The sequence below is a fragment of the Pelecanus crispus genome, chromosome 1 (genome assembly GCF_030463565.1).
Source record: "Pelecanus crispus isolate bPelCri1 chromosome 1, bPelCri1.pri, whole genome shotgun sequence".
Classification (NCBI taxonomy): domain Eukaryota; kingdom Metazoa; phylum Chordata; class Aves; order Pelecaniformes; family Pelecanidae; genus Pelecanus; species Pelecanus crispus.
In genome coordinates, this window is record NC_134643.1 from 204,832,832 (window position 1) to 204,859,539 (window position 26,708).

General features: G+C 47.9%; 1 protein-coding gene across 1 annotated transcript; it reads right to left on the reverse strand.

Moving 5' to 3' along the window:
- Positions 1-11,420: 11,420 nt before the first annotated feature.
- Positions 11,421-14,372, reverse strand: SHISA2 (shisa family member 2). The gene is made up of 2 exons (XM_075727690.1): positions 14,069-14,372; positions 11,421-11,974 (listed from the first exon to the last, which is right to left on the reverse strand). The coding sequence occupies exons 1-2, from the start codon at positions 14,370-14,372 to the stop codon at positions 11,421-11,423; spliced, it is 858 nt and encodes a 285-aa protein (XP_075583805.1).
- Between the last annotated feature and the right edge of the window lie 12,336 nt (positions 14,373-26,708).

Consider the following 26,708-nt stretch of genomic DNA (forward strand, 5'->3'; position numbering starts at 1 on the left):
GCCCAGCTCTGGGCAGTCACGCAGAAGTCTAATGATGAAGAAAAGACTAATATATTGCCAACCTGTCACTGTGCATAGCCGGGAGGTCAGCACCCTTGTAATTATGGAGTGATGAAGCCAAGGGAAAAAGCCAACATTAACAGAAAGACGTGATTGTTTTAAATTCTGACCACCTTACTGGGTGGCTTCCCTGTGAAGATGTTCCAGATGTCGTCTTGGCATAAATTAATGAATTTCAAAACATCTGCAGGGTTTCTTAGACAACATGGAATTTAACAGACAGTGCATATGCTCTCCTTTGCCCTTCTGGTTGATATTTTGATTCAGGAAGGGAATGCCGGCACTTGCTGTTCATGCCGTCAAGAGCTCGTAGGCTGGAAAGTTGTTCAAAGTTGTTTCTCGACTCTTTTTTGAAAAAAGGGCTCCAGATATAAAGCAACTAGGCAGCCAAGCCCTCTGGGACTGTGTGTGCATGTGCGTGTTGGAAGAGTCATGCGACTTGAAAACCTCCCCCTGTCCCTCCTCCTGCCCCCAAAGTGCAGCCCATTGCGCTGGGAGGTCAAATATTCAGCGGCTTGAGTGACAGGATCTTTAACAGCATCTTTTTCATCAGCGAGCCAAGTCATGTGCCCGCTTGTCTGTCATATCTGTACTCGAATTGCTTAAATATTGTTTCAGATGGGGAGGTTTTAATCTGGTTATGCAGAGAGGAGTAGTGCTGTGGGGGATGTTTAATTGGCTCCCAGCAGAGCAGCAGTGGTGTGTGGGTTTTTTCCTCTAGAAGTGTTACCATTTTCACATCCTATTAATGTCCTCTGGTAGTTTAAATACAGCATCGCATTACAGTGGAGTTTGTTTCCCTCCCAGACTGAATACAAATGAAGGTCATTTACTTGTATTTTTAGAAGGTTTGGAAAACTTAGCAAATTTGTAGCTTTGAACAGCATTGTTGACTGTTGTATGTCTGCACAAAAATATTTCCAATAAACCTTTTATTAAAGCAACCCAACGGACCGAGGCTTGTTTGTTTTATCCCCCCCGCAAGTTTTGCAGCAAGAGTTCAATGTTAAATGCATTTGAGATTTAGTCTGCAAAGCTGGTGAGTGGATTGGTTTTATTTTTTTCATTACCTTTTGGGTGTGTTTTAAGGGTCTGCTTCTGTTAGTGCCAAGGACAAGGCTGGGGTTCCTTTAGTGGGTGGATTTGGTTAATCGGGCCCGAAACACAAGACTAGTATGGCACAATAAGAATGGTACTGGTGAGCTCACAGCAGGTACCTGATATTTGAATAGTGTCTCCAGGGGGAAAACGATCTTTTTATATAAACTAGATGGACAGATGTATACATTTGATCTCACCAAGGCTTCACCAAAATAAACCGTGGAAATCTTTTGTCCCAGCTAAGTCACGTAGACGCAGCAGGGGAAAATCAAGCCCTAGAATCTCATTTCCTCCCTTCTTGCAGCTAAATTTGCAAGAGGCTTTTTTTAACACCGGGCCTGCACGCTCTTGTGTTTGCTGGGGGACAGCGGTCTGATGATGCGTCAAGACGCAAGTTGCTGCAAGACCATGAGAGAGGCCTTTCTCCATCCCGAGCGCAGGGGCAGGATCTCTCCGGCTGCTGCCTGATCAGGAATATCACATGCAGTCTCTGCTGATGGTGCTTGCCTGATGCTGCTGAGCTCGCTCGCGTTGCCTTGCCCGGAGAAGTACCTCTCAAGCTCACTTGCCTCAAGCAAGACCGACAGCATGAAGCACCACACAAAGGCTCTCGTGTCCCCAGTAGCTCTGCATCCATATGCTCCGGGGCACACGTGCTGTGATCGTCTCTGCTACAATATGTTCTTTCCATTTAATGAGTGTTTTTTCATAGTGAGCTGCAAACCACCTTGTCCCTCGTGCTGGGCCTGCTGGGAAGCTGGGGGATGGCGCACCGGCGAGCCTCCGCAGCTTGGCCGGGTGAACCTGGGCGTTAAGACCCCAGGGCGCAGCTAAGTCAAGGCAACAGCATCGTCCTTCCTGAACAAAAACATCATGCGTGCACCGAGTAAGGAGTGATACTCAAGTCACGGCCGAAGTTAAATTTGCAGAAAAGATTGGCCTTATTTGATTTTTGGTGACCATGGGGATCACGCGTTATAAGATCCCTACAGAAAGTAAAAGTGTATGAGCTTTAACAAAGAGATCTTTTTGTCCATATATTATTAGATACTGGAATAAAACACACTTTATCGGGAACAAAATGCATATTTATATATAGTCTGGCTAAAACTTTTCCTCCTTAGGGTGCTATAACTTGATGAATGCTTTTTTTCCTTATGGATTGCCGACAGAACCACTTTTAAGAGCACAGAGAGACTTTTTTAAAACAAGAAATTACTTCTGGATTTTTTAAATTAGGAAACAAAAAGGAGGTGTAAGCCAAATTTCTCCTCTTCCCTTTATGAGTCATTGCTTGAGCACATTTCAAAACACTTTCATCCCAGAAGCCAGACCTAGTACCTGCTTTTCCTTTGCAGAGAAATAAAAAGCCAGCGATGAACTCCTTGTGTATCCCTGTTGTGCTGTGGTATACGCCTGCTCCTTCCCCGGGCCTCCGTAGCAGCGGTCCAGCCCGCAAGTGTGTAGCAGCAGGAACTTCGCTGTATGTTGAGACTTCTCACACATCTGGGCAATCAATTACGCCCAAGTAAAATTGATGATAAACTTGAATAAGCTTTAGTCTGTTGGTGGTGGGAGAACTCGATGCTGAGCTGACTGCTCCCTGCACTGTCATCTCTTGTAGAGTGCACTTAAAGTGAAATGATTCTCAGAATTGTTAAATGTAATGGATTGCTGCTTAAACCCCTTATTAGATATATTAGTTGACTAATCACCTCAGAGACTTTTTCCCTCTAACAGTTTGACAGGCAAGGCTGTGAGAGTGTCTAGTGCTCACGTCCCAGAGCCAAATATTTGCTGGAGCAGCTGTTAAGTCTGTTGCCGGCAGTCTTTGGTACCTCATACCGCACCAAAGGAGAATCAGAGTCCCTAAACCCGTAGATTAATGCTCAAGTCTGAAATGGGAGCATTAAAAAATAAAAGCGTAACCGAGAAAGGTCCGGTTGAGGAATGTTAAGCAAGAAGATTTCAGAAACATAATACCTTTCTGTGAGCGCTGCTGCGGCAGTACCCAGCCACCTAGCACCAGCCCTCCTTCCAGCACAGCCCTGCGCCTCTTCGAGTTCCCCCAGCATTTGGGGCACAGCAGGTCCTCAGAAGCTTGGGCAGAGCAGTGGGTTTCTTCCTCCTTCCTCCTCAGCAGACATACGGGGCTGTGGAGAAAAGAGGCTTGGAAATGCCACCAAAAGCCACTGTGGTTTCTCAGACATCCACGGTGAGGAGGAGGCTCTTGGGCAGATGGTGAGCAGGCTGCAACCAAGATGGGGAGCAGTGAGCTGTGAGCAGTGAGCATGTGCCTAGGGCACATGCCATGAGGAAGCTTGATAGGAGGGAGTTCATGCTGCTTTTTTTGTGCTGTGACTGATCTGATGGATGGTGGGGTGATGGTGGAAGAGGTGTTCTTGGTTCCCCTCTGCAGTTCCCATGGTATCAGGTGCTGCCCTGCTTCAAGTTGTTGGAGTGGTGGGGAGACAGAGCTTGCTGGGTCACATGAAGCAGGCCCTTGAGTGATGAAGACATACCCTGAAGCTGCAAGCTTTCAAGGCATTTTGGCACCTAAGCCCTGCAGTGAAGTGCCTGGGAGCCTCAGCTCTCGCACTACTTTGTTATCTGACAGCTTAGTAGCTGCTGGCCGCTGGCCTGATGACAAACACTCGGCACAGTTGTCACAATCAAACGAACAAGACTGGTTCATTGGTCTTGACTGATGCCGTGGAGCTGGTGGTTCTTGCTGGTAACCAGCACGGGCAGCAGGAACACCTCCCGGTCCCTCAGGAGAAAGGAGACTGGAAGAAAGGGATGGTTGGGTGGGGTTTGTAGAACGTGCTGGATTTGTAACTGTACTGGTCCATCTCCCTTCTTCCTTTCTCCATGTTGCTGCTTGTGGAAGGAGTTGCCTTCAAGCACACTAATATGGGATTTTATCTTGGAAAAAAATGTTAAGTCCTAAATGTAAAATGTAGTCCTAGTGTCAGTTCATTTGGATGTGAAGCCTGGTGTCAGAGCTCGAACTATGTACCTATATCATACATGTTAATTAAATCCTGTATAATGGCTGTACGTATTTACCCATACATAGCGAAGGTGGAATTTTAGCTTTTACCGAGAGCCTGATTCTGACTGCACACTAGGTCTACAGCAGTTGCTTTTGGTTTGCACCAATGTAAACTGAGAATCACTTTTTCCCCCATAACGAGACATTTACAATCATGTGCAGACTGTCTCGCATTTGAAGTCAATAGGATTCTTTCTCTCAAAAGCAAATACTGAGGGAATTAGCAGCTGCATAAGCCAATATTTACAGTTTGGGTAATAAATCATAGCAGAGGCTGCACAACACTCTGGTGTCCTTGTCTCGGAGGAGCGACGTCCTGTAACGGGTCAGGCTTGCCCTGGGGCGAGCGGCCGCAGCGCCGTGCCGCTCAGGGAGGTTTGTGGCCCAGCCGAGCTTGGCTCTGTGCCCAGCAGCACCAAAGGCTCTGTCAGCCTGTCCGCGTCAGCTTTCAGAGCACTTTCCAAACCTGACTGAAGGAAGTTGCTCAGTATCTTGGAAGGGAGGTAAGTAATTTTGTTTTATTGTTGTGCTATTGCCATGCTCTGACTTGATGTTCACTTGCCCTGGCTTAATAGGATTGATTGATAGGATCCGAAGTGGTGCCTTCCTGGTTTTTTGTTTTCAAGTTAACCTACAAAGACGAAGCATTTTGGGCCATGCCCTGAGCTGCTTCAGCATTAAACACAAGGAAGGCTTGATGGAAGGCGACTCATCTCTTGACTTAAACAACACTTTTCAGCTTGATATATCGTTTGCCTTGATTTTGCTGGAGGTTTTCTGAAGGACTGATAGAGCAAATAAGGGATTGCTCACCTGAGCAAGGTGAAGCATGAGTGAAGGATTATTGTGTGTAGGAGAAAGGCTGTTATTTCTACTCTTTCTTGAATATTTGAATTATACTTGTGCTATTATAAGCCTATTAAGTGGGTGAAAAGAGCCTGCCATGGCAGACAAGATTCTGTTTTCAAAAAGTTCAAGGCGCGTTTTCTTTCGTATTTCCTGACGCACTGTTGACACCGCAAACGAGAGAAGGAAATGATATCTCTCCTTAGCGAGCTGCACATACCCACCAGGCTTTGCCCAGTGCAGAAGGTGACCGAGTTGTTACCTGTGTGGTTTCATCTCATCAGAAATAACCACCAAAATTGAGAAAACATAAATTCTATTAACCTTCTTTTGCCAAAGCCAGTGGCCAGTATAATGCTGGAGGCACTTCAAGTCTGAGTGCAATCTGAGAGCTGTGATTCATGTTACACTCCAGAGGGGTTTCTCTCCCCTCTTCTAATGAACATTAGGGAGTAAGCGGATACTCGGCCTCTGACACACCTAGCAACTTTTCAGCTGTGCCTAGTGACATGTTTGCCTTCTCGCTCTCAGTATTTGGAAAAGCAGGCAGTCATCACCTTTGTTAAATGGGCGCACGGTCTCCTCAAGAAGCTGTGCCTCCACTCACGAGCCAGCCGCCCCAGGTGCCCCCATCCAGCGCAGCTGCCCTGCGAGACCTCCGGCTCAGCCGCTGCTGCAAGGCTGGCGTGGGGGCGAGTAGGAGACGGAGAAGACAGGAGGCCCAGAGGAAACGTGAACAAGCCAGCGTGGAGGAGCTGGAGAAGGTGAGAAGTGTGGAGCCATGAGCCAGGTGAAAAAAAAAGCCCAGGGTCAGGGTGCTAACATTTTCCACATATAAAGAACAAACTGAGCCAAGCAAATATGACAGCATTTCTGTGAGCAAATTACAAGACCGGTAAGCATTGGGATGGCAAGGGGTATGTGTGCAGCACGGAGATGCCAGCCCCACGCTGGGGCTGTAGTGCCTTCCCATGGGGTGGCTGTGCCTGGGGCCGGGTCCAGGCCAGGGGCTTTGGGCACTGGTGCACCCTGGGGCACCCAGGCGAGACATGGTCCAGCCCAGTCTTACCTCTGGGGCTCGCCACAGCATTCAGCTGGTGCAAAGCAGCCATGCCACGGCATTGGTTTGTGTGAGGGTTTTCCATGGGCGAAGCCCACACTGATATTTCTGTGCCACGTGGGCCAGCGTGGTGGGCATCTCCCCACTGATGCAGCACAGGAGGCTGTTAGAGCACCAGTGATGGGTGTTATCTGGCCATTCGTGTTGCACAGAAATGCTGTCATAGGGATTAAATGCTCCGCTACAGGGCAGGGGACACTGCCCCCAGGGAGGGCAGGGTCCCACTGAACTGGCTCCCTTCAGTGTGGGTGGGGAAAGGATGGCACAGTCTCAAGTGACTCGTTCAGCCTGTTTGCAAGTGGGCAGGAAAATGTTGCAAACCCCACTGAGGCCAGAGCAATAATACAAAGGGACCTACAGAGAGGCAAGAAATATGAGCAGGAAACAATAAAAAGCAATTCAGCTTGGAAAAATACAAGGGAATACGTGTGGGGAATAATATTTAGTAACAACTTCAGTGGGCGGAAAAGAAGGGGAAAGCAGAAAACTGGAGGGGAAAGAAGAGCTCTAGCAAGATTGTTTAGCCTAGAGAAGAGGAGGCTGAGGGGAGACCTTATCGCGCTCTACAACTACCTGAAAGGAGGTTGTAGTGAGGGGGGGTGTTGGTCTCTTCTCCCAAGTAGTTAGCAATAGGACAAGAGGAAATGGGCTCAAGCTGCTCCAGAGGAGGTTTAGGTTGGATATTAGGAAAAATTTCTTCATGGAAAGAGTAGTCAAGCATTGGAACAGGCTGCCCAGAGAGGTGGTGGAGTCCCCATCCCTGGAAGTGTTTAAAAAAAACGGGTAGATGTGGCACTCTGGGACATGGTTTAGTCTAGTCTACCCTTGATTGGCTTAGAGTAGACTTGGTAGTGTGGGTTAATGGTTGGACTGGATGATCTTAAAGGTCTTTTCCAACCTAAATGATTCTATAAGACTGAAAGTGAACAGCAAATCAGGTATTTTGAAAGGGAAGTGCTGAGGTTAATGCGCTGAACAGGGATGCAAACCCCAGGCACTGCGGGCCACATTTGAGCACCAGCCTTTAATTGCACCAAGCGCCACTTTCCCCAAACCTCCTGCTAATGAGGGATGGGCTTCGTCCTCTGCTCATGCCTGGCTGATAGGTAAGACATTTCAAAGCAGTTCCACTTGTGTGCCGGGGGGGGTGGGGAGTGGTTCTGTCGCTGATGATGGTTTCGTGCTGTTCTCCTGCATGTCTCAGTGGTTTGGGCACTGTGGGGTGGCCAGACCACCACCTTGCTCTGAGCCGGCGCCTGCGGGCATGGGCACGGCCGTGGGTCCGCACTGTCTGAGCCCGGTGGGGCAGCCTACGGGTGCCATGAGGGCACTGCTGTGCCCACGGTTCCCCTTGCGAAGACACCAGCAGCACGTTGGTGTCTGCCATGGGCAAACCGGTGCCAGCCCAGCCTGTATGCGTTTTGCTGGCTTCTCCTTGCCATCTTTACTGTGTACCATGCATGCCATCTCTGGCACGGTACTGAACCCTTCGGTGCCTTAAATAGGGAGCAATGTATTCAGAAACAGGCACTCGAAAAGTACACCTTACACTTCAACCCACAAGTGAGCAAGTACATAAATTTAAGGGGTGTAAACAGCAGAAAGAGGAATAGTTTAGGGCAGGCTGGGAAGATGGGGACTGAGTAATGGGATGAAACTGAGCAAGCAAAAAGGCGTATGGCCTCGCAGGGCAGCTTTCCTGAGCAGAGTCATCCCGCACGGAGCTGCGCGACCCTCTGTGGAGAGCCCCACGGGGAGCGCGCAGCCAGGGCTGCAGGGTGGGTGAAGTGACTGCAGGAGCGTTTCCATCGTTTCTTACAGCCATATAAGGCTAAAAATGTATTTACAGGCCATGCAGCAGGTTTAGAAGTGTAGCTGCGATTTTTTTTTTTTTTTTTTTTAATCCTCAGATTTTAGGCTCTTGCATTATAAAGAAAAGGGGGAGACCGGCTGTCCTATGGAACAGATGCACGGTCATTGGTAGGACCTGAGAGCTGCCGTGCCCACAGCAGCACCGCACTGGAGGTTTCCAGTTACCGTATTACGTGGGGGACTCTTCCTTCTGAGTTGCAACCGAATAGACCCTGGGTCTCAACTAGCACTGTAGCCCATAAAAAGTAAATAAATGCATCTATCCCAACCACCACTTGTGCTTGCTCAGAGTTTATCAGCAAGAGTTTCCATGCTTTCTTTCTCCATGCCATCTGTAGTCACCACGTGGAGCAGAAAAAAACCCTACCCCTCTCAACCAAGGAAAAAAAAAAAACCTGCCAAGGGAAAAAAAAAAAAAAAAAAGAACAAACCCATAAAAATACGAGAAAAAGCTTTGACACAAACTGTTGGCCTCTCCTGCTGCAAAGTGCTCGTCACTTCAGCACATCTGCTGTAAGCTGTGGCTGACCCCTCCTCCCCTGCCAGCTCTCTGCTTCCAGCCCTGCTCCTTTGCCTCCCCCGGATGCCCGTGGCATTTCGGGACGCGCTATGTACAGCCTGACCAAGCATTCAGCCGTGTAAATTGTTGTTTTTACCGTTATTTTTTAAAAACACAGCAAAAAAATCCTAACTTTGCTGTTTGCCAGGGTCTGGAGACCTGGGTTGGCCAGATGTGCTCTTGTAGATAGAGGAAAGTAAAGCATTAACTGAAGAAAAAAAACTGTAACAAAGCAAACAAAACCAAAGTCACACCATAAAGTATTTATTAAGAAACAAAGGGGGCTTTTTTCTTCATTTGTAAGAAACACTTTAAAGCAAGTGCCCTTTCAGAGATTTAAAAGCTATATCAAATGATAACATTGGTTTTACGTTATTGTACATGACATTAAAAAAAAACCCCACCACATTTCACAAACTTCCTTTTATTACAACTCAGGTTTCTCTGCCTTCAGTTGTAAATTAATTTCTACAGATTTAAATTTAACTTATTCTTTTTTTTTTTTTTTTTACTTTTTTTTTAAAATAGGTAAACAATATACAGAGAGATTCACCTGAATTTCATAGGTCAGAGGAGGTGTCCTTGCCAGGGCATGTGCAAGGCAGGCAGCGCACGCTGGCAGGGGGGTGAGAGCTGACTTGGTTCACAGTTGGGAAAGATCACGAACGCAAAGATGGGCTCGTCGTCCGGCCACGCAGTAACGGGCCGGGTCTCACCTGGGGCCAAGCACCGCCAGCTCCTGCCAAAGCCACCAGCAGCTGAAGGCATCCGAGCCCCCGCGCCTGATGCAAACCCAGCTTTGCACGATCAGCGTGACCAAGCTGCAACGTGGGCGAGACCCAGGCGCCTGTTGGGTCCTTCAAAACCCTGGCAGCACCCAGCCCCGGTGCACCTACCGCCTTTAGAGATGCGGAGCGCTGAGCTGTGCAGGCAGAGCAGAGCAGTCACCCAACGCCTCCGGCAGCCGCTCGCTGCCTTGCTGAAGCCACCCAGCCTGGCTGGAGGGGAAGCCGGGTCTCGGAAGCCAATCTTTCTGTCCAGGTCCTATGTGCTGAATGGGCGATCGCAGCCAGGAACAGCAGATCTGGGATAAATTACCTATTCCTTTTCCTGTGTCAGTGGTCAAACCATTTCTGCCCGCTGCAGACTGCCTGTACGTGGCGTGTTTACGAGTAAACCCTTGGATTTGGCAATGCTTCCGCACGGATGCATCATTTAAAAACAGGCATACAAAAAATAGTATCACAGTTATTGCTACATACTGATACAGTATCAGACAATAAGAAACCTTTTATCAGCTCTGGTCTGGTTACAGTAATTGCCCGGTTTTGGTATATGCCCTCTGTTGCGGTGTTTTGGCTGAATGGATGGAAATGCAGAGACTACATTTTTAAGAGACAAAAACCAGCCTTAAATAGTTTGTTGCATCCAGAGTGATATATTACAATTAGCACGGTCTGATTATTCCCAGCACGCTGTTGCCTCTTCAACCTGGAGCGGTATTTTTCCCCAGACGAAGCAAAGCAAGACGGAGCCAGCAGCTCCAGTGCAAAGTGTGGTTCCCCCCACCCCCAGCATCGCGCCTCCTCCCCAACCCCCGCCGCCTCACAGGGAGCCACAAGCACCTGCATCCTTTGGTTGGGCCTTTTTCCTTATTTTTCAATACAGCTGTGCCTTCCTAGTCCCCTGCCCCACGGGTAAAGAAGAAAAGGGGATGGGTTTCAACCCTCCGCCAGCCCCTCAGCACCCAGGTTGGGGCAGTTTTGTGTGACACCCCCCGCCCCGCCCGCGGCAGGGCTGGGGGCTCAGAGCGGGCTGGCGGGGGGACAAAGCCCCTTTTCCTACGGTCAGACTCGATCGCAAGCAGGGTTTGGGGCTGACAACTTCGTGCGCGTTCACACGGGTTTACTGTTTCATGGGAAGTGAGGTTAAATCAGGCGTGTTTGGAGTCACAGTACGACCTTTCTCTGCAAAGGCAGTTTCAGCTCGGATGCTGCTGGCTGCACCAAAAGCTTTGCTGAGCGTCAGGAAGAGCAAGCACCTCATACCCTGTTTCTAGTAAAAAGTTCACAAGGATAAAAGTCTGTACAAACCACTACTGGGTCCTGATCTTGAGGCAAAACCAAATCAAGAAGGGTTTCAAGTGCACTGGAAAGAAGAGCCGACTAATTCACACTCTTCTAATTCCTACATAAATACCAGGGACAAGGAAAATTGGTCTTTGCAAGACTAAGCCTTTCGTGGCGTTTCACCCCAAACCGGGGGGTGCGTAAGAAACCACAGGGGCTGGTACCAGCACCCGGCACGCAGGGATTGCACTGTTCGGCGCTCGGTTGCGATTGTCTGTAAAGCAACGGGAAATGTCATTAAGGAGCTGGGAGAGGAGAAAAGAGGTTTCTTAAGTACTGCGGTCTTGTACAGCGTAACAAAACTCTTTCTACGAATTAATTAGGCAAATACATCTGACCATGTCATACCTGAAGGGCACTTAATGGCTCCGGCATTTATCTCGCAAGTACAGTGATCTGAAATACATATGCATTTTCAGCGTAATCCTTTGCCGCTGTAAATCATGCACTGGAATGAGAGCGTATCTGGCAACGTTAATTCAGAGATATCATCCTACAGTTTCTGGCAACGGACCCCGATGAAAATAAATGGTTTATAAACACTGTCTGACATGCATGAGCCTTTCAAAATTATTTACAAGTGACGTTCTGGGAGCTTCGTTCCGAGGAAGTATTTCTCCTCCGTTCAGTTTAGATATTAAAATCTGCCAGGTGGGGAGGGGGAGGAAGGCGTCAGGGCTACACAGTCACAGCTGGGTACATCTTCTGTTCGCTGTTGGTGTGCGGGTAGGGAGACTGGATCTGCCTGTAGCCGCTCTGCAAACCGTCCAGGAAGGGGGGCACCGGGGTGAGCGGCATCGAGTCGTGCTGCACGGCGTAGCCCACGTACTGGGGGTGCAGGTACTGCCCCTGGTGCGGCACGATCTGGGTGGCCTGCTGGCAGTTCAGCACCGAGAAGTTCGTCGGCATGTTGACGTAGACGTTATTCATGGTCCCTTCTGGCAAACAGCAGTTGGTCTGGGACCTGGTCGGGGGGGCTCTGGCCCCCGAGTTGGCGCTGGAGCTGGAGCTGGCGGCGGTGCTCGACTGGCGGGAGGAGGAGCCGCGGGAGGTGCTGGCACTGGGGATCATGGGGATAGTCTCCATCAGGCGGGTGCCCCCGGGGGCTCGGCTCTGCTGGGGCTCCTGCTTGGGCCGCAGGCACCTGCAGCAGCAAGCCGCCACCAGCGACCCCAAGATGATGAAGGCAACAAACACAGATCCAACGATAAGGAACGGCACGTAGATGGGCACTGCAACAGCAAGGAAAATGTTGTCACCGGGGGACGAGGAGGAGAAACCTCAGCAGCTCTGGCAGAAGGTCCCATCCTCCCCAAAGCCAAGCCCACCTCCCCCCAGCACAGGTCAACACAGGGTGAGCACTAAAAGCTGTGTGTGCAGCCGAGCATTTTGCACAGGGAGGATGAAAAGGGCTGCTAAAACCGATGGCTGGAGTTTCCAAAACCATCTCTAAAGTTATTAGCAGGGGTGAAAGCCCACTGCTCACGCCTCGAGGGAGGACAGCTCGCTCCCATTGATGGTCGTCTGTCCACATCAACCACCACCCCACATCTCACCAGATCTTGTCTCCAACACGCCCCGCTAGAAAAATCAGGCAAGAGAATGCTGGGTTTGAACAGTGCCATAGGGAGATACTCTGGGGGCCGGATCCCTGCTCAGGGATTGGGAGCACGGGGTGGTCAAACCCCAGTGCTGTGTCGCATCCCTCCCCGTTGCCAGCCCTCTCTGGCCGCTGTCACCCTCGGGGCAGGGGGACAGGCAGGCAGCAGCCGGGCAGCAGTCGCAGGGGCTCTGCCACCCTGCAGCCCCGGGGACGAGCGTCGGCTGCTCTGTGCTCCAGCCCTGGGTCCGGGGAGAAACCACGGGGTGGGTGGTGGGGCGACAGCACCGTGCTCTAAAGCCTCGCTACCAGCATCCCTCCTTGGGAGGCTTAAAGAAGGGACATCAGGGCAGGAGGAGTGAGGGTGGGCGAGGGGTGGGAGCAGAAAGTACAGGCGATGCTTCAGCGGTGGGGTCGGGAGCCCGACAAGGCGGATGGCAAACACCATCCTTGGAAGGACCTGGGCTCCGGTCGCTCTGTGCTCCCGGGGAAAATGCTGTTTTCCCTGCCTCAGTAAGAAATCTGCACAGATACATCCAGGAATAACGAGAGGAAGGTGCCTCCCTTCAGCGCTTGCGAACGCTCCCGACAACGTGCCCGGGCTTCATCATTTCCACCGAAACCCGGCAGCCCCGAGACTCGGGCAGGGCTGTGGACCCCTGCCTGCCCCTGCCTGCCCCGTGCTCACGCAGCCGTGCCCTGGGCACAGGGGCAGGGGACGCGGCCGCCCCTCCTGCGAGCGAACCAGTGCCGGCGCAGGGCGACGGCTCCCAGACCTGCTGAGCAGTAAATATTAATCGTTAAGAAAATTAATTGTTAGGAAAAAATGCCTTGTTCTCCAAACTGCAGAGGGAGTTATCTGTCCGTTCAAGGCGGAATACCTCCTTGCACAGCTGATTACGTGGAGCGAGTTATTAACCAAAAAGCCACATTCCTCCCATTTCTTCCGTAATTTTAGCACTTTTTAAACAAAAAGCTCGCAAAAAATTGTCTCTACTTCTGCGCTTGGCCATACAGTAGCTCTTGAGCAGGTGCACGCACTTGCTACAGACTGTAACACACAAGTTTTCCCGAGAATAAATCTGTCCTAATTATAACATCACTTCAGGCTCCTTCTAGTGCGTTCAGCATGTGGGGACGGCAGCAGGGGTGCTGGGAAGCCACCGAGGCTTTTTTAAACAGCAGTAGAAAGACTTGGAGTTTAGCCTCGAAATTCAATCTTGCAAAAACCAGTCAGTCCTAAGCGGGGCATCTGAGCTGGAAGGGTGTATATAAGTGAAGCGGGGACCGGCCAGAAGTAATTCTGAAATGTCATGGGGTTTGGTGGGTTTTTTTTTTTTTTTTTTCGCTCATACGGGTCATTTCGGTTTGCCCCTTCCCTTTTTAATTGGGAGCACAGAGGGCCGAGGAGCCCCGTCAGAGCCGCACACGACAGCCAGCTCGTCCAGGGCTGGCGGAACGCGGTGTCCCCCGCTTTTAAAGGAGACGGGGCTGGGCTCTCAAACCATGAGGGGTGTCGGGGGGAAGGCGCAGCCCAGCGCGGGTCCTTTTCGCCGCCAACAGCGGCAGCAGGGCTGCCCGGGGCCCTCCGCCGTTCATTCCGCCCCGCCGCTGGAGGAACCCGGCGCCACGGGGGGGAAGGAGCGGGGCACAAGTTTGCCGCGGAACCCGCGGCGGCTCCCCCGGAGCCAGCGGGCCCCCCCCGCCGCCCCGGGGGCCGCCTCACCTGCCGCGCCGTCGGGGCCGTCCTTGCCGGGGCGGCCGGGCTCGCCGCCCCCCTGCCGCCGGTCGTTGTCGCAGGCGCCCTGGTCGAGGCGCGCCTCGGCGCTGGAGCAGCAGTAGCGGAGGGCGCAGCTGCCGCAGCAAATGGTGGCGTCGCCGCCGTCGAAGCGTTCGGGGCACTGGAAGCCGTCCCGCCAGCCGCCCTGCCCGTCCAGCCAGCCGTGGCAGTACTCGCCGCTGGCCTCGGCCCCCGCCGGCAGCAGCCAGCCCAGCGCCGCCAGCAGCAGCCAGCACCGCCCGCCCCGCATGGCGCCGCCGAGGGGGCCGGCGGGCGGGCGGGCGGGCGGTCAGAGCCCCCCCTCTCCGGGGCAGCACCGCCCGGCCCCCCGGGGCATGCGGCAGCCGCCGCGTTGCGGGGAGTCTCGCCGCGGCTCCCGCCGCCGCTGCATGCCCGGGGTGCGGAGCTGCTGCCGCCGCCGGGAAGGAGCGGGCGGGCGGCGCGGCTGCTCCCGGCTCCCTCCCCGCTGCCGCCGCCGCCGCCGCCGCCGCCGCGACGGGCCGGCCCGCAGCTCGCGCCGCGCCCATAGGCAGCGCAGGCGGCCGAGTGCGCATGCGCCCGCCCCGCCCCGACGGGGCGGCCCCCTCCGCTCCTCGGCGGGGCGAGGGGGGCAGCGGGGCGGGCCCGCCCCGCTGCCCCCCTCGCCCCGCCGAGGAGCGGCAGCCGGGCCTCGCAGCTGCCCCCCCCCCCCCGTCTCACAGAGACGTGGTTAAGTGACAGCCCAGGTAATCGCGTTTTGGGCCCTTCCCTGCTGCTCACGGCGAGTTATTTCCCCTCAGAGAAGGGCAACAAGGCTGGTGAAGGGTCTGGAGCACAGGCCTTATGAGGAGCGGCTGAGGGAACTGGGGTTGTTTAGCCTGGAGAAGAGGAGGCTGAGGGGAGACCTTATCGCTCTCTACAACTACCTGAAAGGAGGGTGTAGTGAGGTGGGTGTTGGTCTCTTCTCCCAAGTAGTTAGCGATAGGACGAAAGGAAATGGGCTTAAGCTGTGCCAGGGGAGGTTTAGGTTGGAAATTAGGAAAAATTTCTTCAGGGAAAGAGTAGTCAAGCATTGGAACAGGCTGCCCAGAGAGGTGGTGGAGTCCCCATCCCTGGAAGAGTTCAAAAAACGGGTAGATGTGGCACTTCGGGACATGATTTAGTGGGTTGATGGTTGGACTGATGATCTTAGAGATCCTTTCCAACCTTAATGATTCCTAGCTTTTACTTTCATTAAAAAATAATCCAGCCACCAAGCCAGGAAACATGAAATTGTTACTCTACCCTTAATTGGTTTAGTGGTGGCCTTGGTAGCGTTAGGTTAATGGTTGGACTTGATGATCTTAAAGGTCTTTTCCAACCTAAATGATTCCATGAGTTATTTCCCCAGCTGTTTCCCTTTCCCAGCTCAGCCCACAGCCATGCCACTGCAAGGGCAGGCTGCAGAGGGGCTTCCTGCACATCTCGTGCCTTACCCCAGAGAGAATTAGCAACCCAGAGCAGCCAACCTTTGGGAAAGCTTGTAGTTATCGAGATGAAACGTGGGATTGCAGCAGGACAGGTTCTGCGTTGCCCGTATCGACCCAGCTGGACAAACGAGAAGAAACCTGCAGGGATTTGAACGATGGAGTTTGAGACGCTCCATCTCAAAACCTGATTAGCAGTTACCCAGAGCTGTCAGCTCCAGCATGTTCGGTTTGGGGCGAGCAGCACACCACCGGCAGTCGTGACCAATGACGGATTTAATACCAGCGGCCCGTGTCACCCAGAGCACCCATTGCCCAAGACGGCCCCATGCTGTGGGTCAGCATCGAGGCATGGCAAGGGAAGGGGGTTGTCTGGGGAAGGAGTTAAAACCACGGGCTCCCATTGGGGTGTCTGGCAGCCCCCAGTGACAGCACAGCAGCTGTTAAATGCCTTCATTCACAGAGGTCCTCCTACAAGATCATTTTCTTTAAATCTGGGTTGGACTGATACTTTCATAATAAGAAAACCAGCTTCTTGATTCTTTTGTAGGTGGCAAGCAAAATACTTTCCCAGCCCCATCCTTCGAGTCGATGGTTCCACTGATATTCAGTAAGGTGGATCTCTTTCAATAGCAATAACAGCCTATTAGAAGACAGCCAACTTTTTATTTAGCTACCACATATGTATTCCCAGTTAGGAGCCTTGATCACAATAAAATACCAGCACCAGATCCTTTGCAGAGATTATCTGTAATAGGTACTTTCTATGTTCAATCTCAGAATTTGTCTCGACTTGTCTGGGTAAAACCAGAGATAACAGCGCACCTCACTATGCTTTTGTAAAACTTAAAACATTTGGCACTTTGCAAAGTGCTTTATAATGTAGTTAGCGGTAGACTAATTAGCAAAGATTTTTTTCCTAGCTGTCTTTACAAGCTGATCACATAATAATAAAAAAAAAAACCCACAACAAACCATGATCTCAGGAAAGCAAATACAACATTTTATTTTCCAGTCAGCTGAAGAACTCACGTGCTGGTCTGTGTTTCCTGCAACACCTTCTCAGTTAGAGCAGGGAAAATAAGATTTGTTACAATTACTTTTGTTAGTTGTCTGAAACTGATAAAGTGCATTTTCCACTCTGAACTGCAAACTGCCTGTGCAGCAGCGTAGGGGATAAATACATTTACAGCACATTACAGCTTTTATAGGAGCCCGCATCCAGCCGTTGCGCTGGCTGTGTGAGAGCGATGCCCACGCAGCTGCATGCCCGGGCGCGGAGCTGTGACACAGCTCCCTGCACCCGTGCTGGCCTGGGATGCTGATCCTTGCAGGCAAAGCTGCTGCTGGATAATCACCACTGTATGCTTAAGTGACTGTGTAAGACCCCTATCTTCTTACCGTGTAAATTAATTCGGTGACGGCACTGACAGATAGTGTCCTTACTACAACGAAGGCATTTTAGCCGGTTTACTGCTACAGTCCCTCTGCAGATGGGAATTTGTAAAAAGTATTTCTGTGCCTTCAGAACACAATGCTTTGCTTTCCTTAGGTTTGCAGGCCTCATTTGATAAAGCTCCTTGCAAATACAACTGCTTCCATGTTAAATGAACAAAAAAAAAAAAAAAAAAAAAGACATCAGAAATAGGAAAGGCTTGAAAAGAGGGATAATAGAAAAGCATGTCTTTTGTCCTTAACAGCTCCCCGTTCAACAGGGGGAAAGCCAAAGGCACCCCACCTCGAGTCTGTGCTGAACCGGTCACAGTGAGGTACCGCAAACATTTGTTGGGACGGGCTGTGCCAGCGTGCATTGGAGAGGAAGGAAAGAAGAGAAAGGACAAATTAGGAAGCCATGACAATAAGAAGTAAGAAACAATAGTCCATCTCCCTCCCCCTTGGGTGTCCATTTACAAGTTCTCCAAGACAAAGCAGGAACACAGACCTGTCATCTTATTCTGTATCTCTGTCTGTGTTGGTTGGCACCTCTATAGAGATAGGAAAAAGAAAACCCTGCGACATAACTCTCTGAGCTGCTGTGAGCTTCTGTGGGTCCGTAAGTGGCTCTTGCCATTAGGGATGTTTTGCTTTCCCTACCATATTTCCAACCCATGCTCTGCAACTTGCCACATTCCTTTGATGGTAAAAGGGACACAAAACCGGCAGCAACTCCTATCCCATTTTCTGTTCAACCCATTGGAGATAAACTTTAGACAGTGGATGGATGCTTTCTTCTCTCCCCCTTCTGGGATATTCGGTTTCATTCTTGGTAGCCTAGTCACTTGGGTGCAAGTGAGATTACCTGCTTTTCATTGCCCAGCCCTGGATGCCAAACAGGCATTTATGTACCTTTCTCACTATATTTAGCTAGTGTATCTACTGTTACATCATTACTGTCAAACAATTTTGCAACCTCATCAGAAACCTTGAAAAGCCGGATTCGGGAATTACTTTGGCTCTGCAGTTGCATCCACAATGTTGCAAATCAGGATTGCAAATTAAAACTCGTAACATGAAGTCTTCTCCCTCCCTTCTCCCAGAGAAAAGCTAGAATTCATCATCACAGTACTATCATTTAGATCGTTTGGCATGTAAAAGCCAGGCCATGCTTACCACAAGAGCTGGATTTTATTGCAGTTTGTACACTTACATATTGTAGCTTAACACTTCATCAGTAGAGATTCCTCTTCCTGGTAATATAAAATAACAGAATCAATTCCCATCTGAAAGCCAAGCTGAGTATGTAGGGGTTTAGTTATTTTTAAAAAAGAAACAACTGTTTGTTTTGTTGTTTGGGTTTTTTTAAACTTATAAACAAGTCACCTTGGAGTCAGAAATCCCTGCATCTTGTACGCTTATCCTGGCAAAGTCGCTTCTCAGGTAAAACGGTATCTCCCGCTGATAAAGCAATGCCTTGCTGCCCCCATGTGAAGTTAGTGGGAAGGGTAGCGTTATTAAAACACCATCGCTATGGGTTTTGTACGGAGAACCGTTGTAACCAAGAGTGCAGTCCTTACTGACAGGTTACACTAACGTAATTTCCCAGATGAGGATAGTTACCAGAATATATGAGCTTAAGTTAGTAGGCTTTCCTCCTCTTCCTGCCCTGGTTATTAGCTACCTTTTACACTAGTGCAGCTATACCTATGGTAAGTATTATTTAACCATCACTATATTTAAAGGCCTGAATTGCTACTCCAATTGTGGTATTACTTGCATAAGCCAGACTGGTTTTTATCTCTGCTTAGGGAACATATTTAATATCTACATTTTAAAATACCCATGTATTCATAGCAGAAAGGCTTTCTTTTATTGGCTCTCATTTCCTGGAAAATAATTAAAACAAGATGACCCAAGGGGGGGAAAAAAAAAAATCATACAGAGAGTCAAAGGACTGTAAAAATAACCTTGAATGAAATGATATGAGGTTCACACACTCCTCAAGGGCTGGGCTGTGAATCTGCAGTGGCTGCACTGGCACCAGGCACATCAATATGCAAAACTCGGCTTCTGCTCTCAGTGCTCGCTGTCTCGACGTACGCAGCAGTGACAGCAGACATCAGTGCTGGCACCGCATTATCACAGCCAACGCAGACACCTCCAGTATCGCACGGCTGGCTCCAAAATGCACCGCTGTCTCGATAACGGGGTTAAGGGATGCAAGCTGAGGGGAGCGAGGTGATCAGGTAACGGTATCTCTAAGTGCTCGGGGACATCTCCCTCCAAATTCACGAGGGCAACGCTGCAAGGAGGCGGCGGCTTTTTCTCAGAAAACATCCCCCCATTTCAACACTGAACCCCGTCGGACTGGGGCTTTAGGGAGTTGGTTAGCCCTGTCTGACTACTCAGCTGTGATCAATACAACTGTCATGCTCTTATCCCAGGAGCCTTAGTACATTGATTTTTGGAGCTCCCACTTACTGCAGACACAACAGATTGCCGTTACAGTAAAAAAGCTGATGTGTACATCTTCAGATTGATAGGGGTGCTGTGTCCTAATCGAATTATTTCTGCTGTAACCAACCACTCGAGCCACTAGCAAAAAGGAAAGAATTTTAGCTTTTTTTCCCCCTCCTCAGACAAGACGAGAGGAAGAATTACTTATTATGGACTAAATCCATCTTTCCACAGCCTGCCCTCCCAGTGAGACTGGCCAATTTGACAAGGCATCATTATTATAAAGTTATTTCAATTGAAAAAAGAAAAACCCCAAAGTACAGGAATTTTCCACATTCACGCTCCAGTTTATGCTGCACAGAGCATAAAGCATGAGCATTTTATCAAATGCAGGAAGAGAATTTTACTGTTACCTCCTAATGCCAGAGCACAAGGCAAGAATTTAGGCAGAATACAGTGAAAAGCATCACTATGCAGCTGCAGCCCAGACTGCTGCCTGTACAATAAGATTAATGAGCTCCAGACAAGAAAAAGGTGCTTCTCTTCTTGCTATGGTTCAACGGGACTTAAACTACAGCTTAATTTGCAGTTTTCCATTTAACATAGGGATTATTAGCGCAGATGAGCAAGAAGCAGCAACGTGGTGCAGAAAATTAACAATATTTATGAGATTTTTTTCTAGATCAGGACATGTTTTATACTGCTTACAAAAGAAGTAAAAGAAGACTGTATCTGCTTGCATCATTGCTATTTTACTTGACATCATTCATATAGATCAAATACGACTTACCTGCAAGATGATATAACCTAGCAATGAGGCTTTGGATTTCAGCACCCCCCCTGCCTCCATTCTCAGGGCTAACTTTAAACGATACATCCACCACTCTGCAATGGTGTCTGGTTTTTAATGCTATTTCTGTCGCTGCTGGAATGCCATCACCATCCATCTGCTGGAGCCCACGATCTCACCCAAGTATCCCTTTTGCCCAGTACGTCTCAGCAGCTCTGAAGCCTGGCAAACCCCATTGCCACCACAGTGTGGGTATCACCATGACAGAGCAACAAATAACAGCTGGACCGGCTGCTGCAGCGCTAGAAATAAAGCGTGGGGAGAGGCGACGAGGAAGGTGACACTTCTCAAGTGTAAAGTGACAAACTACTCAGAAAAGCATTTCTAGCTAAATATTGATACTAACGAAGCATAAATTTAAGCTAATAGGCATTTGCATTAGGTCCACATCTTCAGTACAGTGATTCTTGCTCTGCGCAGGGCAATCTGGATGAGCTGCCACAGCCTCCCTGCGGTTCCAGCCACTTCTGCACATCTCCGATACAAGCAGGAGGTTGCTAGTGGTACTGACAGAGCATTACCATGCCTGAAGCCAACATAAACAACATTAAAAGCTTTCCTTCTTCACTCTCAGAACAGAGCTCAGCATCAACTTCACTTTGCTACCGCGGGATCAAGTAGGAGCTTTGCCCTTGTGATCTCTACAGCATAAGCTTAGCTAACGGCCAAAGCAGGTCTCGCCCTCCCCGGGGACAAGGCTTGCTTCTGGTTTGGCTGACGGAGGTATGCGAACACCTGCCTGCTCGCCGAAAGCTATTCTCGTAGTTTAAGCATTGCCATTGCTTACCCCCAAGGTAGCAGTGTAACGTTAGCTGCAGTGAGTTCCTTCAGCCAGCCACCAGTTCCCTTAGCAGCCAAAATAAAAGGTAAAACAAACAAAAAAAGACCATTCCTGTTTGAAACTGATATAATGTGCATTGCTAAGACTCATTTCTGTGGCATTAAGGCCAGCACGTTCCTTTTGCTGTCACTTGTTGGTTCAGTTTGTCTGACCTGATGCAGCTGCCTTCAGCCTTGCTGTTAAGGATAAAGGACGCGACACACCAGAGAGCTGTGCCAAGCACAGCTGCACGAAACAACAAAGGCAACATGCCGGTAAGGTACAGGTATGCTCGCCATCACTCCTCCACCCATCTCCAGCAGAGATGGAGATGTCTCCACACTACTAAAGCCTCGGGCAGAGTGCTGGCCTAACAGCTCACTGCCATTGCATCCATTTAGCATTTGGGCTCACCCATTCCAAGCCTTTTTTTGAAAGGTGAACTTTTTTTCAGCGAGGACTCCTTTATCACGTATATCTTACCTTATCCCTGGATAGAACAACAGCAAAAGTGGTTATGCTCAAAGGTTTGATTCCTTTACGTGTATGTTGATAAAGAAATAAAAGTAGTCCAAACAGCCAAGAAGTGTTAACACTGTTAGCTGGATTAGAGGGGGTTTTGTTCTAGGGTTTTGTTTGGTTTTGGGTTTGTTTTTTTTTTTCAGTTTAGAGTAGCTTCTACTTAGGTACTTAATCATGGAGTTAACAGAGTAGCTTCAGCTACCCAGCTGTACATAGTTTGTGCATATTTTTTTTCTCCAAGGTTTCACCCAACTGACAGTCTACTCAAGCTGCCTCTCAATTTCTTTTCCCCATGAGAACTTACCCCCTTCTTCTCTTATTAAGAGTATGTGGTATTTTTCAGAATTTCAAGTTTCATATAATAAATGGTTTGATTTTGAATACTTGATTTTGAATTTGTCAAGCCTGTGTTTGTTTCCCTTTTTAGTACACTGTAGTGTCTGATCAAAACCTCATCATCCTAGCTTGCTTTTGTGACCTGGGATCATCAGCTCTAAAGCATATCCTGTTACCATGACGTGCCACATTAAATACACAGAGCCAGCAAGGGATTTCTTGCCCAGGAGATATACTCCGGCTTCTAATCAGAACTGGATTTTGGAAGCAGTTATACGACGTTCTAGAAAGTTGCTGTCCTGCTGCTGCCCAAGCACACGCCGTAGAGTGACACCTGCATTGAAGAGAAAAGAAAGAGGGAAATCCATCAGTCTGTGAAACATTAGTTGAACAAACAAGTGAAGTATCTTCCGCCTGTTCAGCTATTGACCTGTTTAGGACAGGAGCATGTATTCCAAGTTTTCCATGCAGGTGTTCAACAGAATTGACCTGATATCCTGGTGGGGGCAGATCTATACTCAAACAAAAGTAAAATCAACCCAGAAGCTTTTCTAGTTTGTAGAAGCTTCTAAACTAAATCATAAGCTGTTGATAATATGCTAGAATTGCCTTACTTCTACAAGGTGAGAAAGCAGAAAGCAAACCATTCTTTGGAATAGTTATAAAGCTAAAGTAACGTGTAGCCTACTCACCTCCTCACTGCAGCACTTCAACTGCAGCGATGGGCTACAGAGATTAAATTCCTGAGGCTGAGTAAAAAAGCATTAAGTAATAAACCTCATAACAACAGGAGTCAAATGGGTCAGGATTGCTCAAATATGGAAGTTTAACAAAATCCTACTACCTTAAAAAAAAAAGTGTAAGAAAACGTGAATGACCTGGAAACAAGAAGTGACATACTGCATGACCGCTACGCCTGCGAGGGCTTTTTAGTGGCAGTATGTAACTGGCAGCCTCCTGCCACCTGGTGAAAGCAGCATTCTCCGACAGAGCTATTGAAATCCTGATAGGACTCCCCTAATTTTATATATATATATATATATATATATTTAATTCCTTTGGTTATGGAGTTAATTTATAATTTTTTTTTTGCCCTACAAGTAAAAAAATGTCACCCATGTAGAAAATGAAACTGCTATGATCATCTGTTTCTACCTACTAAACGCAACACTCAACCAATACAAAAACTTACATTACAAACTCAGTTGATTCGGGACTACAAAAATACCAGCATATAAATATTCAACATTGAGTTTAAAAGAAATGATCCCAAACTGAATTAAAATGAGCTGTCCCGTTCCCAGGAGGAAGCCTTGTGCCTACATCCCCTCATCTCTCTGCACGCTTCTCCCCCCTCACCACCTCCGTCCTCCTTTTACGCAACCTACCTGTCCGGTTGGGTGCAGATTGCATCCATCAGCAGCTGGGTTGAAGCTCCACGGGCACTCTCGCAGCGGGTAACCACTGCCTTCCAGAGCTGCTGCGGGCATCAACTCGGTGTCACTCCCCTCCCCAAGCCCAACTGCTGATTTTCACGAGAAGTTGTACAAATCTACTCCTGTGATACTTTTAACCGTCCATCAGTGTCAGGAGATACTAGCCACAGTGCTGAAGGGTGCTTAAGGACAGCAAAGAGGGAAACAGCCTGACAGCACAATCCCAGCAATTAGTCCAAAACCTGCATAATTGATTGCTGGAAATTTTTGTGCATAGCTAGTTCTTTGTTCTCATAAACTTGAATAAGAGTTTTAGGGAAACAAACTTTTATAGAGCATAAGGCATTTACAATGGATTTTTCTATACAGTTACTCTTAATTTCTCACCAAGAACCTACAAGGTGTTTTTTCGTATCTTCTGCTGACACATTCCAGGTATTAGAACCAACAACACGTAAGAGCTGACATGACTCTGGATTATTTCTAGTATTAAGATGAGTAGCGGACTGGAAAAAACCCAAAGAATTACCACTGCTGTCAAAGAGGGAAAAAAAGGTCACTAAACCTGTATTCCTGAACTTTAGAAGCAATCAAGGCTCAAAATGCAATTAATGTTATGAATACTTAGATGGAGGGCGTATAGCTGGATTTAGATTTCCTGTGGTGAGGAAGATGCATAAACTCTATCCAACTCCACCTTATTTTAACTTCCTCCCTCCCAATCTGCAAGAAAGCAGTAAGTAAGCATTGTAGTACCTACCTAGCCAACTTGTCAGGAACAGAGACAAATGCGAGCGTACAGAAATTTCTGAGATGCTGGACCAGGAAAAAGTTCATGAAGCAAGCAATCTAAGGCATAACCCTATCCTGCTACATTCATTGTAGGGAGAACAGTGAAGAAAAAGCAAGTTACTTCTAGTAAAAGAAAGAGGTCACATAAGTTTACACCACAGCTGTACAACAAGGTACAAACTAACAGAGAACCACATCCTACATATGTGACTTCAAGCTTCCTCTGGTACATATTTTTCTCTCTTTACAGAACAAATAATCCAGACTTGATTTCATTTTATGGTGTTTAAGTACAGGTCAGCTTCTTAACCCGCCTTGTAGAAAACCAAGCCACACCTTGCATGTATCTGTGTTTTGCACTCTAATTATATTACATGTCTTTAAATTAGGCGGGGGGGGGGGGGGGGGGGGGGGGGGGGGGGGGCATAATTTGAAACAGTGTATACAGTGCTGATCCCTGAAAATCATGGCTAAATTCAACCACCCAAGTAATATTCTGGGACTGTAATTACTTCAAATCCCATTTTGACTTCAGTTTGTACTCCAGCATGTGATTATTCTATTACATAATCACTTTTTCACTTAGGCTAAATTAAGGACATAACTGTTGCCTTAATGTGAAAAGAAACAGAACACAGGTACCCAGGAGGCTCCAACTGCTTTTGAATTTACAAAGCCATACCTAGTGCTGTGTTACATTACAGCACGATCCAGGTTTATATAGCGCACTGTGAAGAGATTCTAGACAAACCCTCCCTTCACGCCCCCACTTTCAATGCAGAGATCAAGGCCCTAACGTCAACAAGAACAATTTTGCGCTATAAATTCTAGGAAAAACAATTCTGTATTAGCCGATGATGTTTTTGTTTCTCCTATAACACAGGAGAACAACAAGAAATGATCTTTCAAATAGGCAAATATGTATTACAAGGATCACAGCATTATTGTTTTATTGTTTACACAATGGTAAGTTGCACATATGGACAAACAGTACACATTTAGAATTAGTTTCACAAATTAATACATTACAAGAGAGTCCAGTGGTTTAACATATTAACTATTAAAAAAAGCAATAACAAAGGAATACAAACATTACGGTTTTGACTGCAGCCCAATAAAAGTTTAAAAAAAGGTTGAAATCAAAATAAACTGTAAGCTTTATTTTTCCGAGACATAAAAAAACCACATTATATCCCTTCCTAAGAGACTGCTCACAAAGATGCAATAACATACAAATACAAAAGTGAAGAATTCTGTGCTCAGTTTCCCTTAATTTTATCAGATCAAATAACAAACTGCACATTTGTCAAAGAGCAAATCAGTGCTGAATGCAGACATCATCTCCAAAACATACAAAATGGTAATAACACTTTAACAATAGAAAGCAAATGACCTGGTACTAGAAAAATCTTATGCACTGTAACTGGTTTAGAAAAAAAGGTGCTTTTGTGAAAATGATTGTGAATATTCATTTGATGCATGTTATATACAAAACATCTTCTACATAAACAGCAACTCAGCTCCCAAGTTCCATGTTCACATTTCAACCTGTATCTTTATTTGCAAAGATTCAATTGATCTATTATTTATCTCACATAAGGCAGTACCTCCTTAAGATGTTTTCCCAGCTATTTCTAGTGTGCACCAAATTGGAGATGCAGCACAACAAGCTATGATTTTGTAATACGCAAGATTCATAAACTACTGTTGCAAGAGCTTTAACCTTCAAATGACATAATTTTCCTCCTCCATTCTTTAGCAGCAACTTACTGTACTATACCTCGTATTGAAAGCAGATAGGCAACTGCTTTTAAGTCAATGCTAGTAGTGCTGACAAGAAGGTCGTGAATCAACTCCGTTTTGTAACAGCTAATTTGGGTTTTCGTTAGAATAGCATATCCTATCTCCCCCTATTGCAGGGGAAAGCTCATCCAGCCCAACAACTCTTTGCTTGCACACAGACCTTGCGGCACCCTGAGCTTTCAGCTGAAATCCTGCAACGCCCTACTGTTCAGCTCAGGACAAAAAACAAAACCAAACAGTTTGGGAACATTACCTATGAAATGTCTGGGTCAAAATCTCAGATTCTTCTTTAGGAGTTGGCTGATAAATGGGTCAAGAAAAAGGTTAAAAAAAAAAATCCAGCTACTAACCACTATTTACCAAACTGTATGAAATAGTAAACATTGTGTTTCAGCTGGCCTTAAACAACAAAATGCAAGAAGCAATGATGACACAGCCTGGGACCCACTATTTGAAACTCCTAGGAATATCAAGATATGGGACCTCAGGGCAACATGGAGAAACAGTGCACACAAAGAAAAGGAGACCTGTCTATGGGGCAAGGTTTGCACATCTGTATTTTATACATATATATATATACACATACATACACACAGATGTGTGCACTGTACTGTATATATTTACATCCATATACACAAAAACACCCTGAAGTAGATTTAAAGGCCATATCCAGGAACAGAAGATATGA

Excerpts from the sequence above, each read along its gene's own strand:
- SHISA2 (XM_075727690.1), bottom strand. The coding sequence starts at position 14,372 with ATGCGGGGCGGGCGGTGCTGGCTGCTGCTGGCGGCGCTGGGCTGGCTG. Across the intron at positions 11,975-14,068 it reads CGGCCCCGACGGCGCGGCAG|TGCCCATCTACGTGCCGTTC; the intron begins GTGAGGCGGCCC and ends TTGCTGTTGCAG.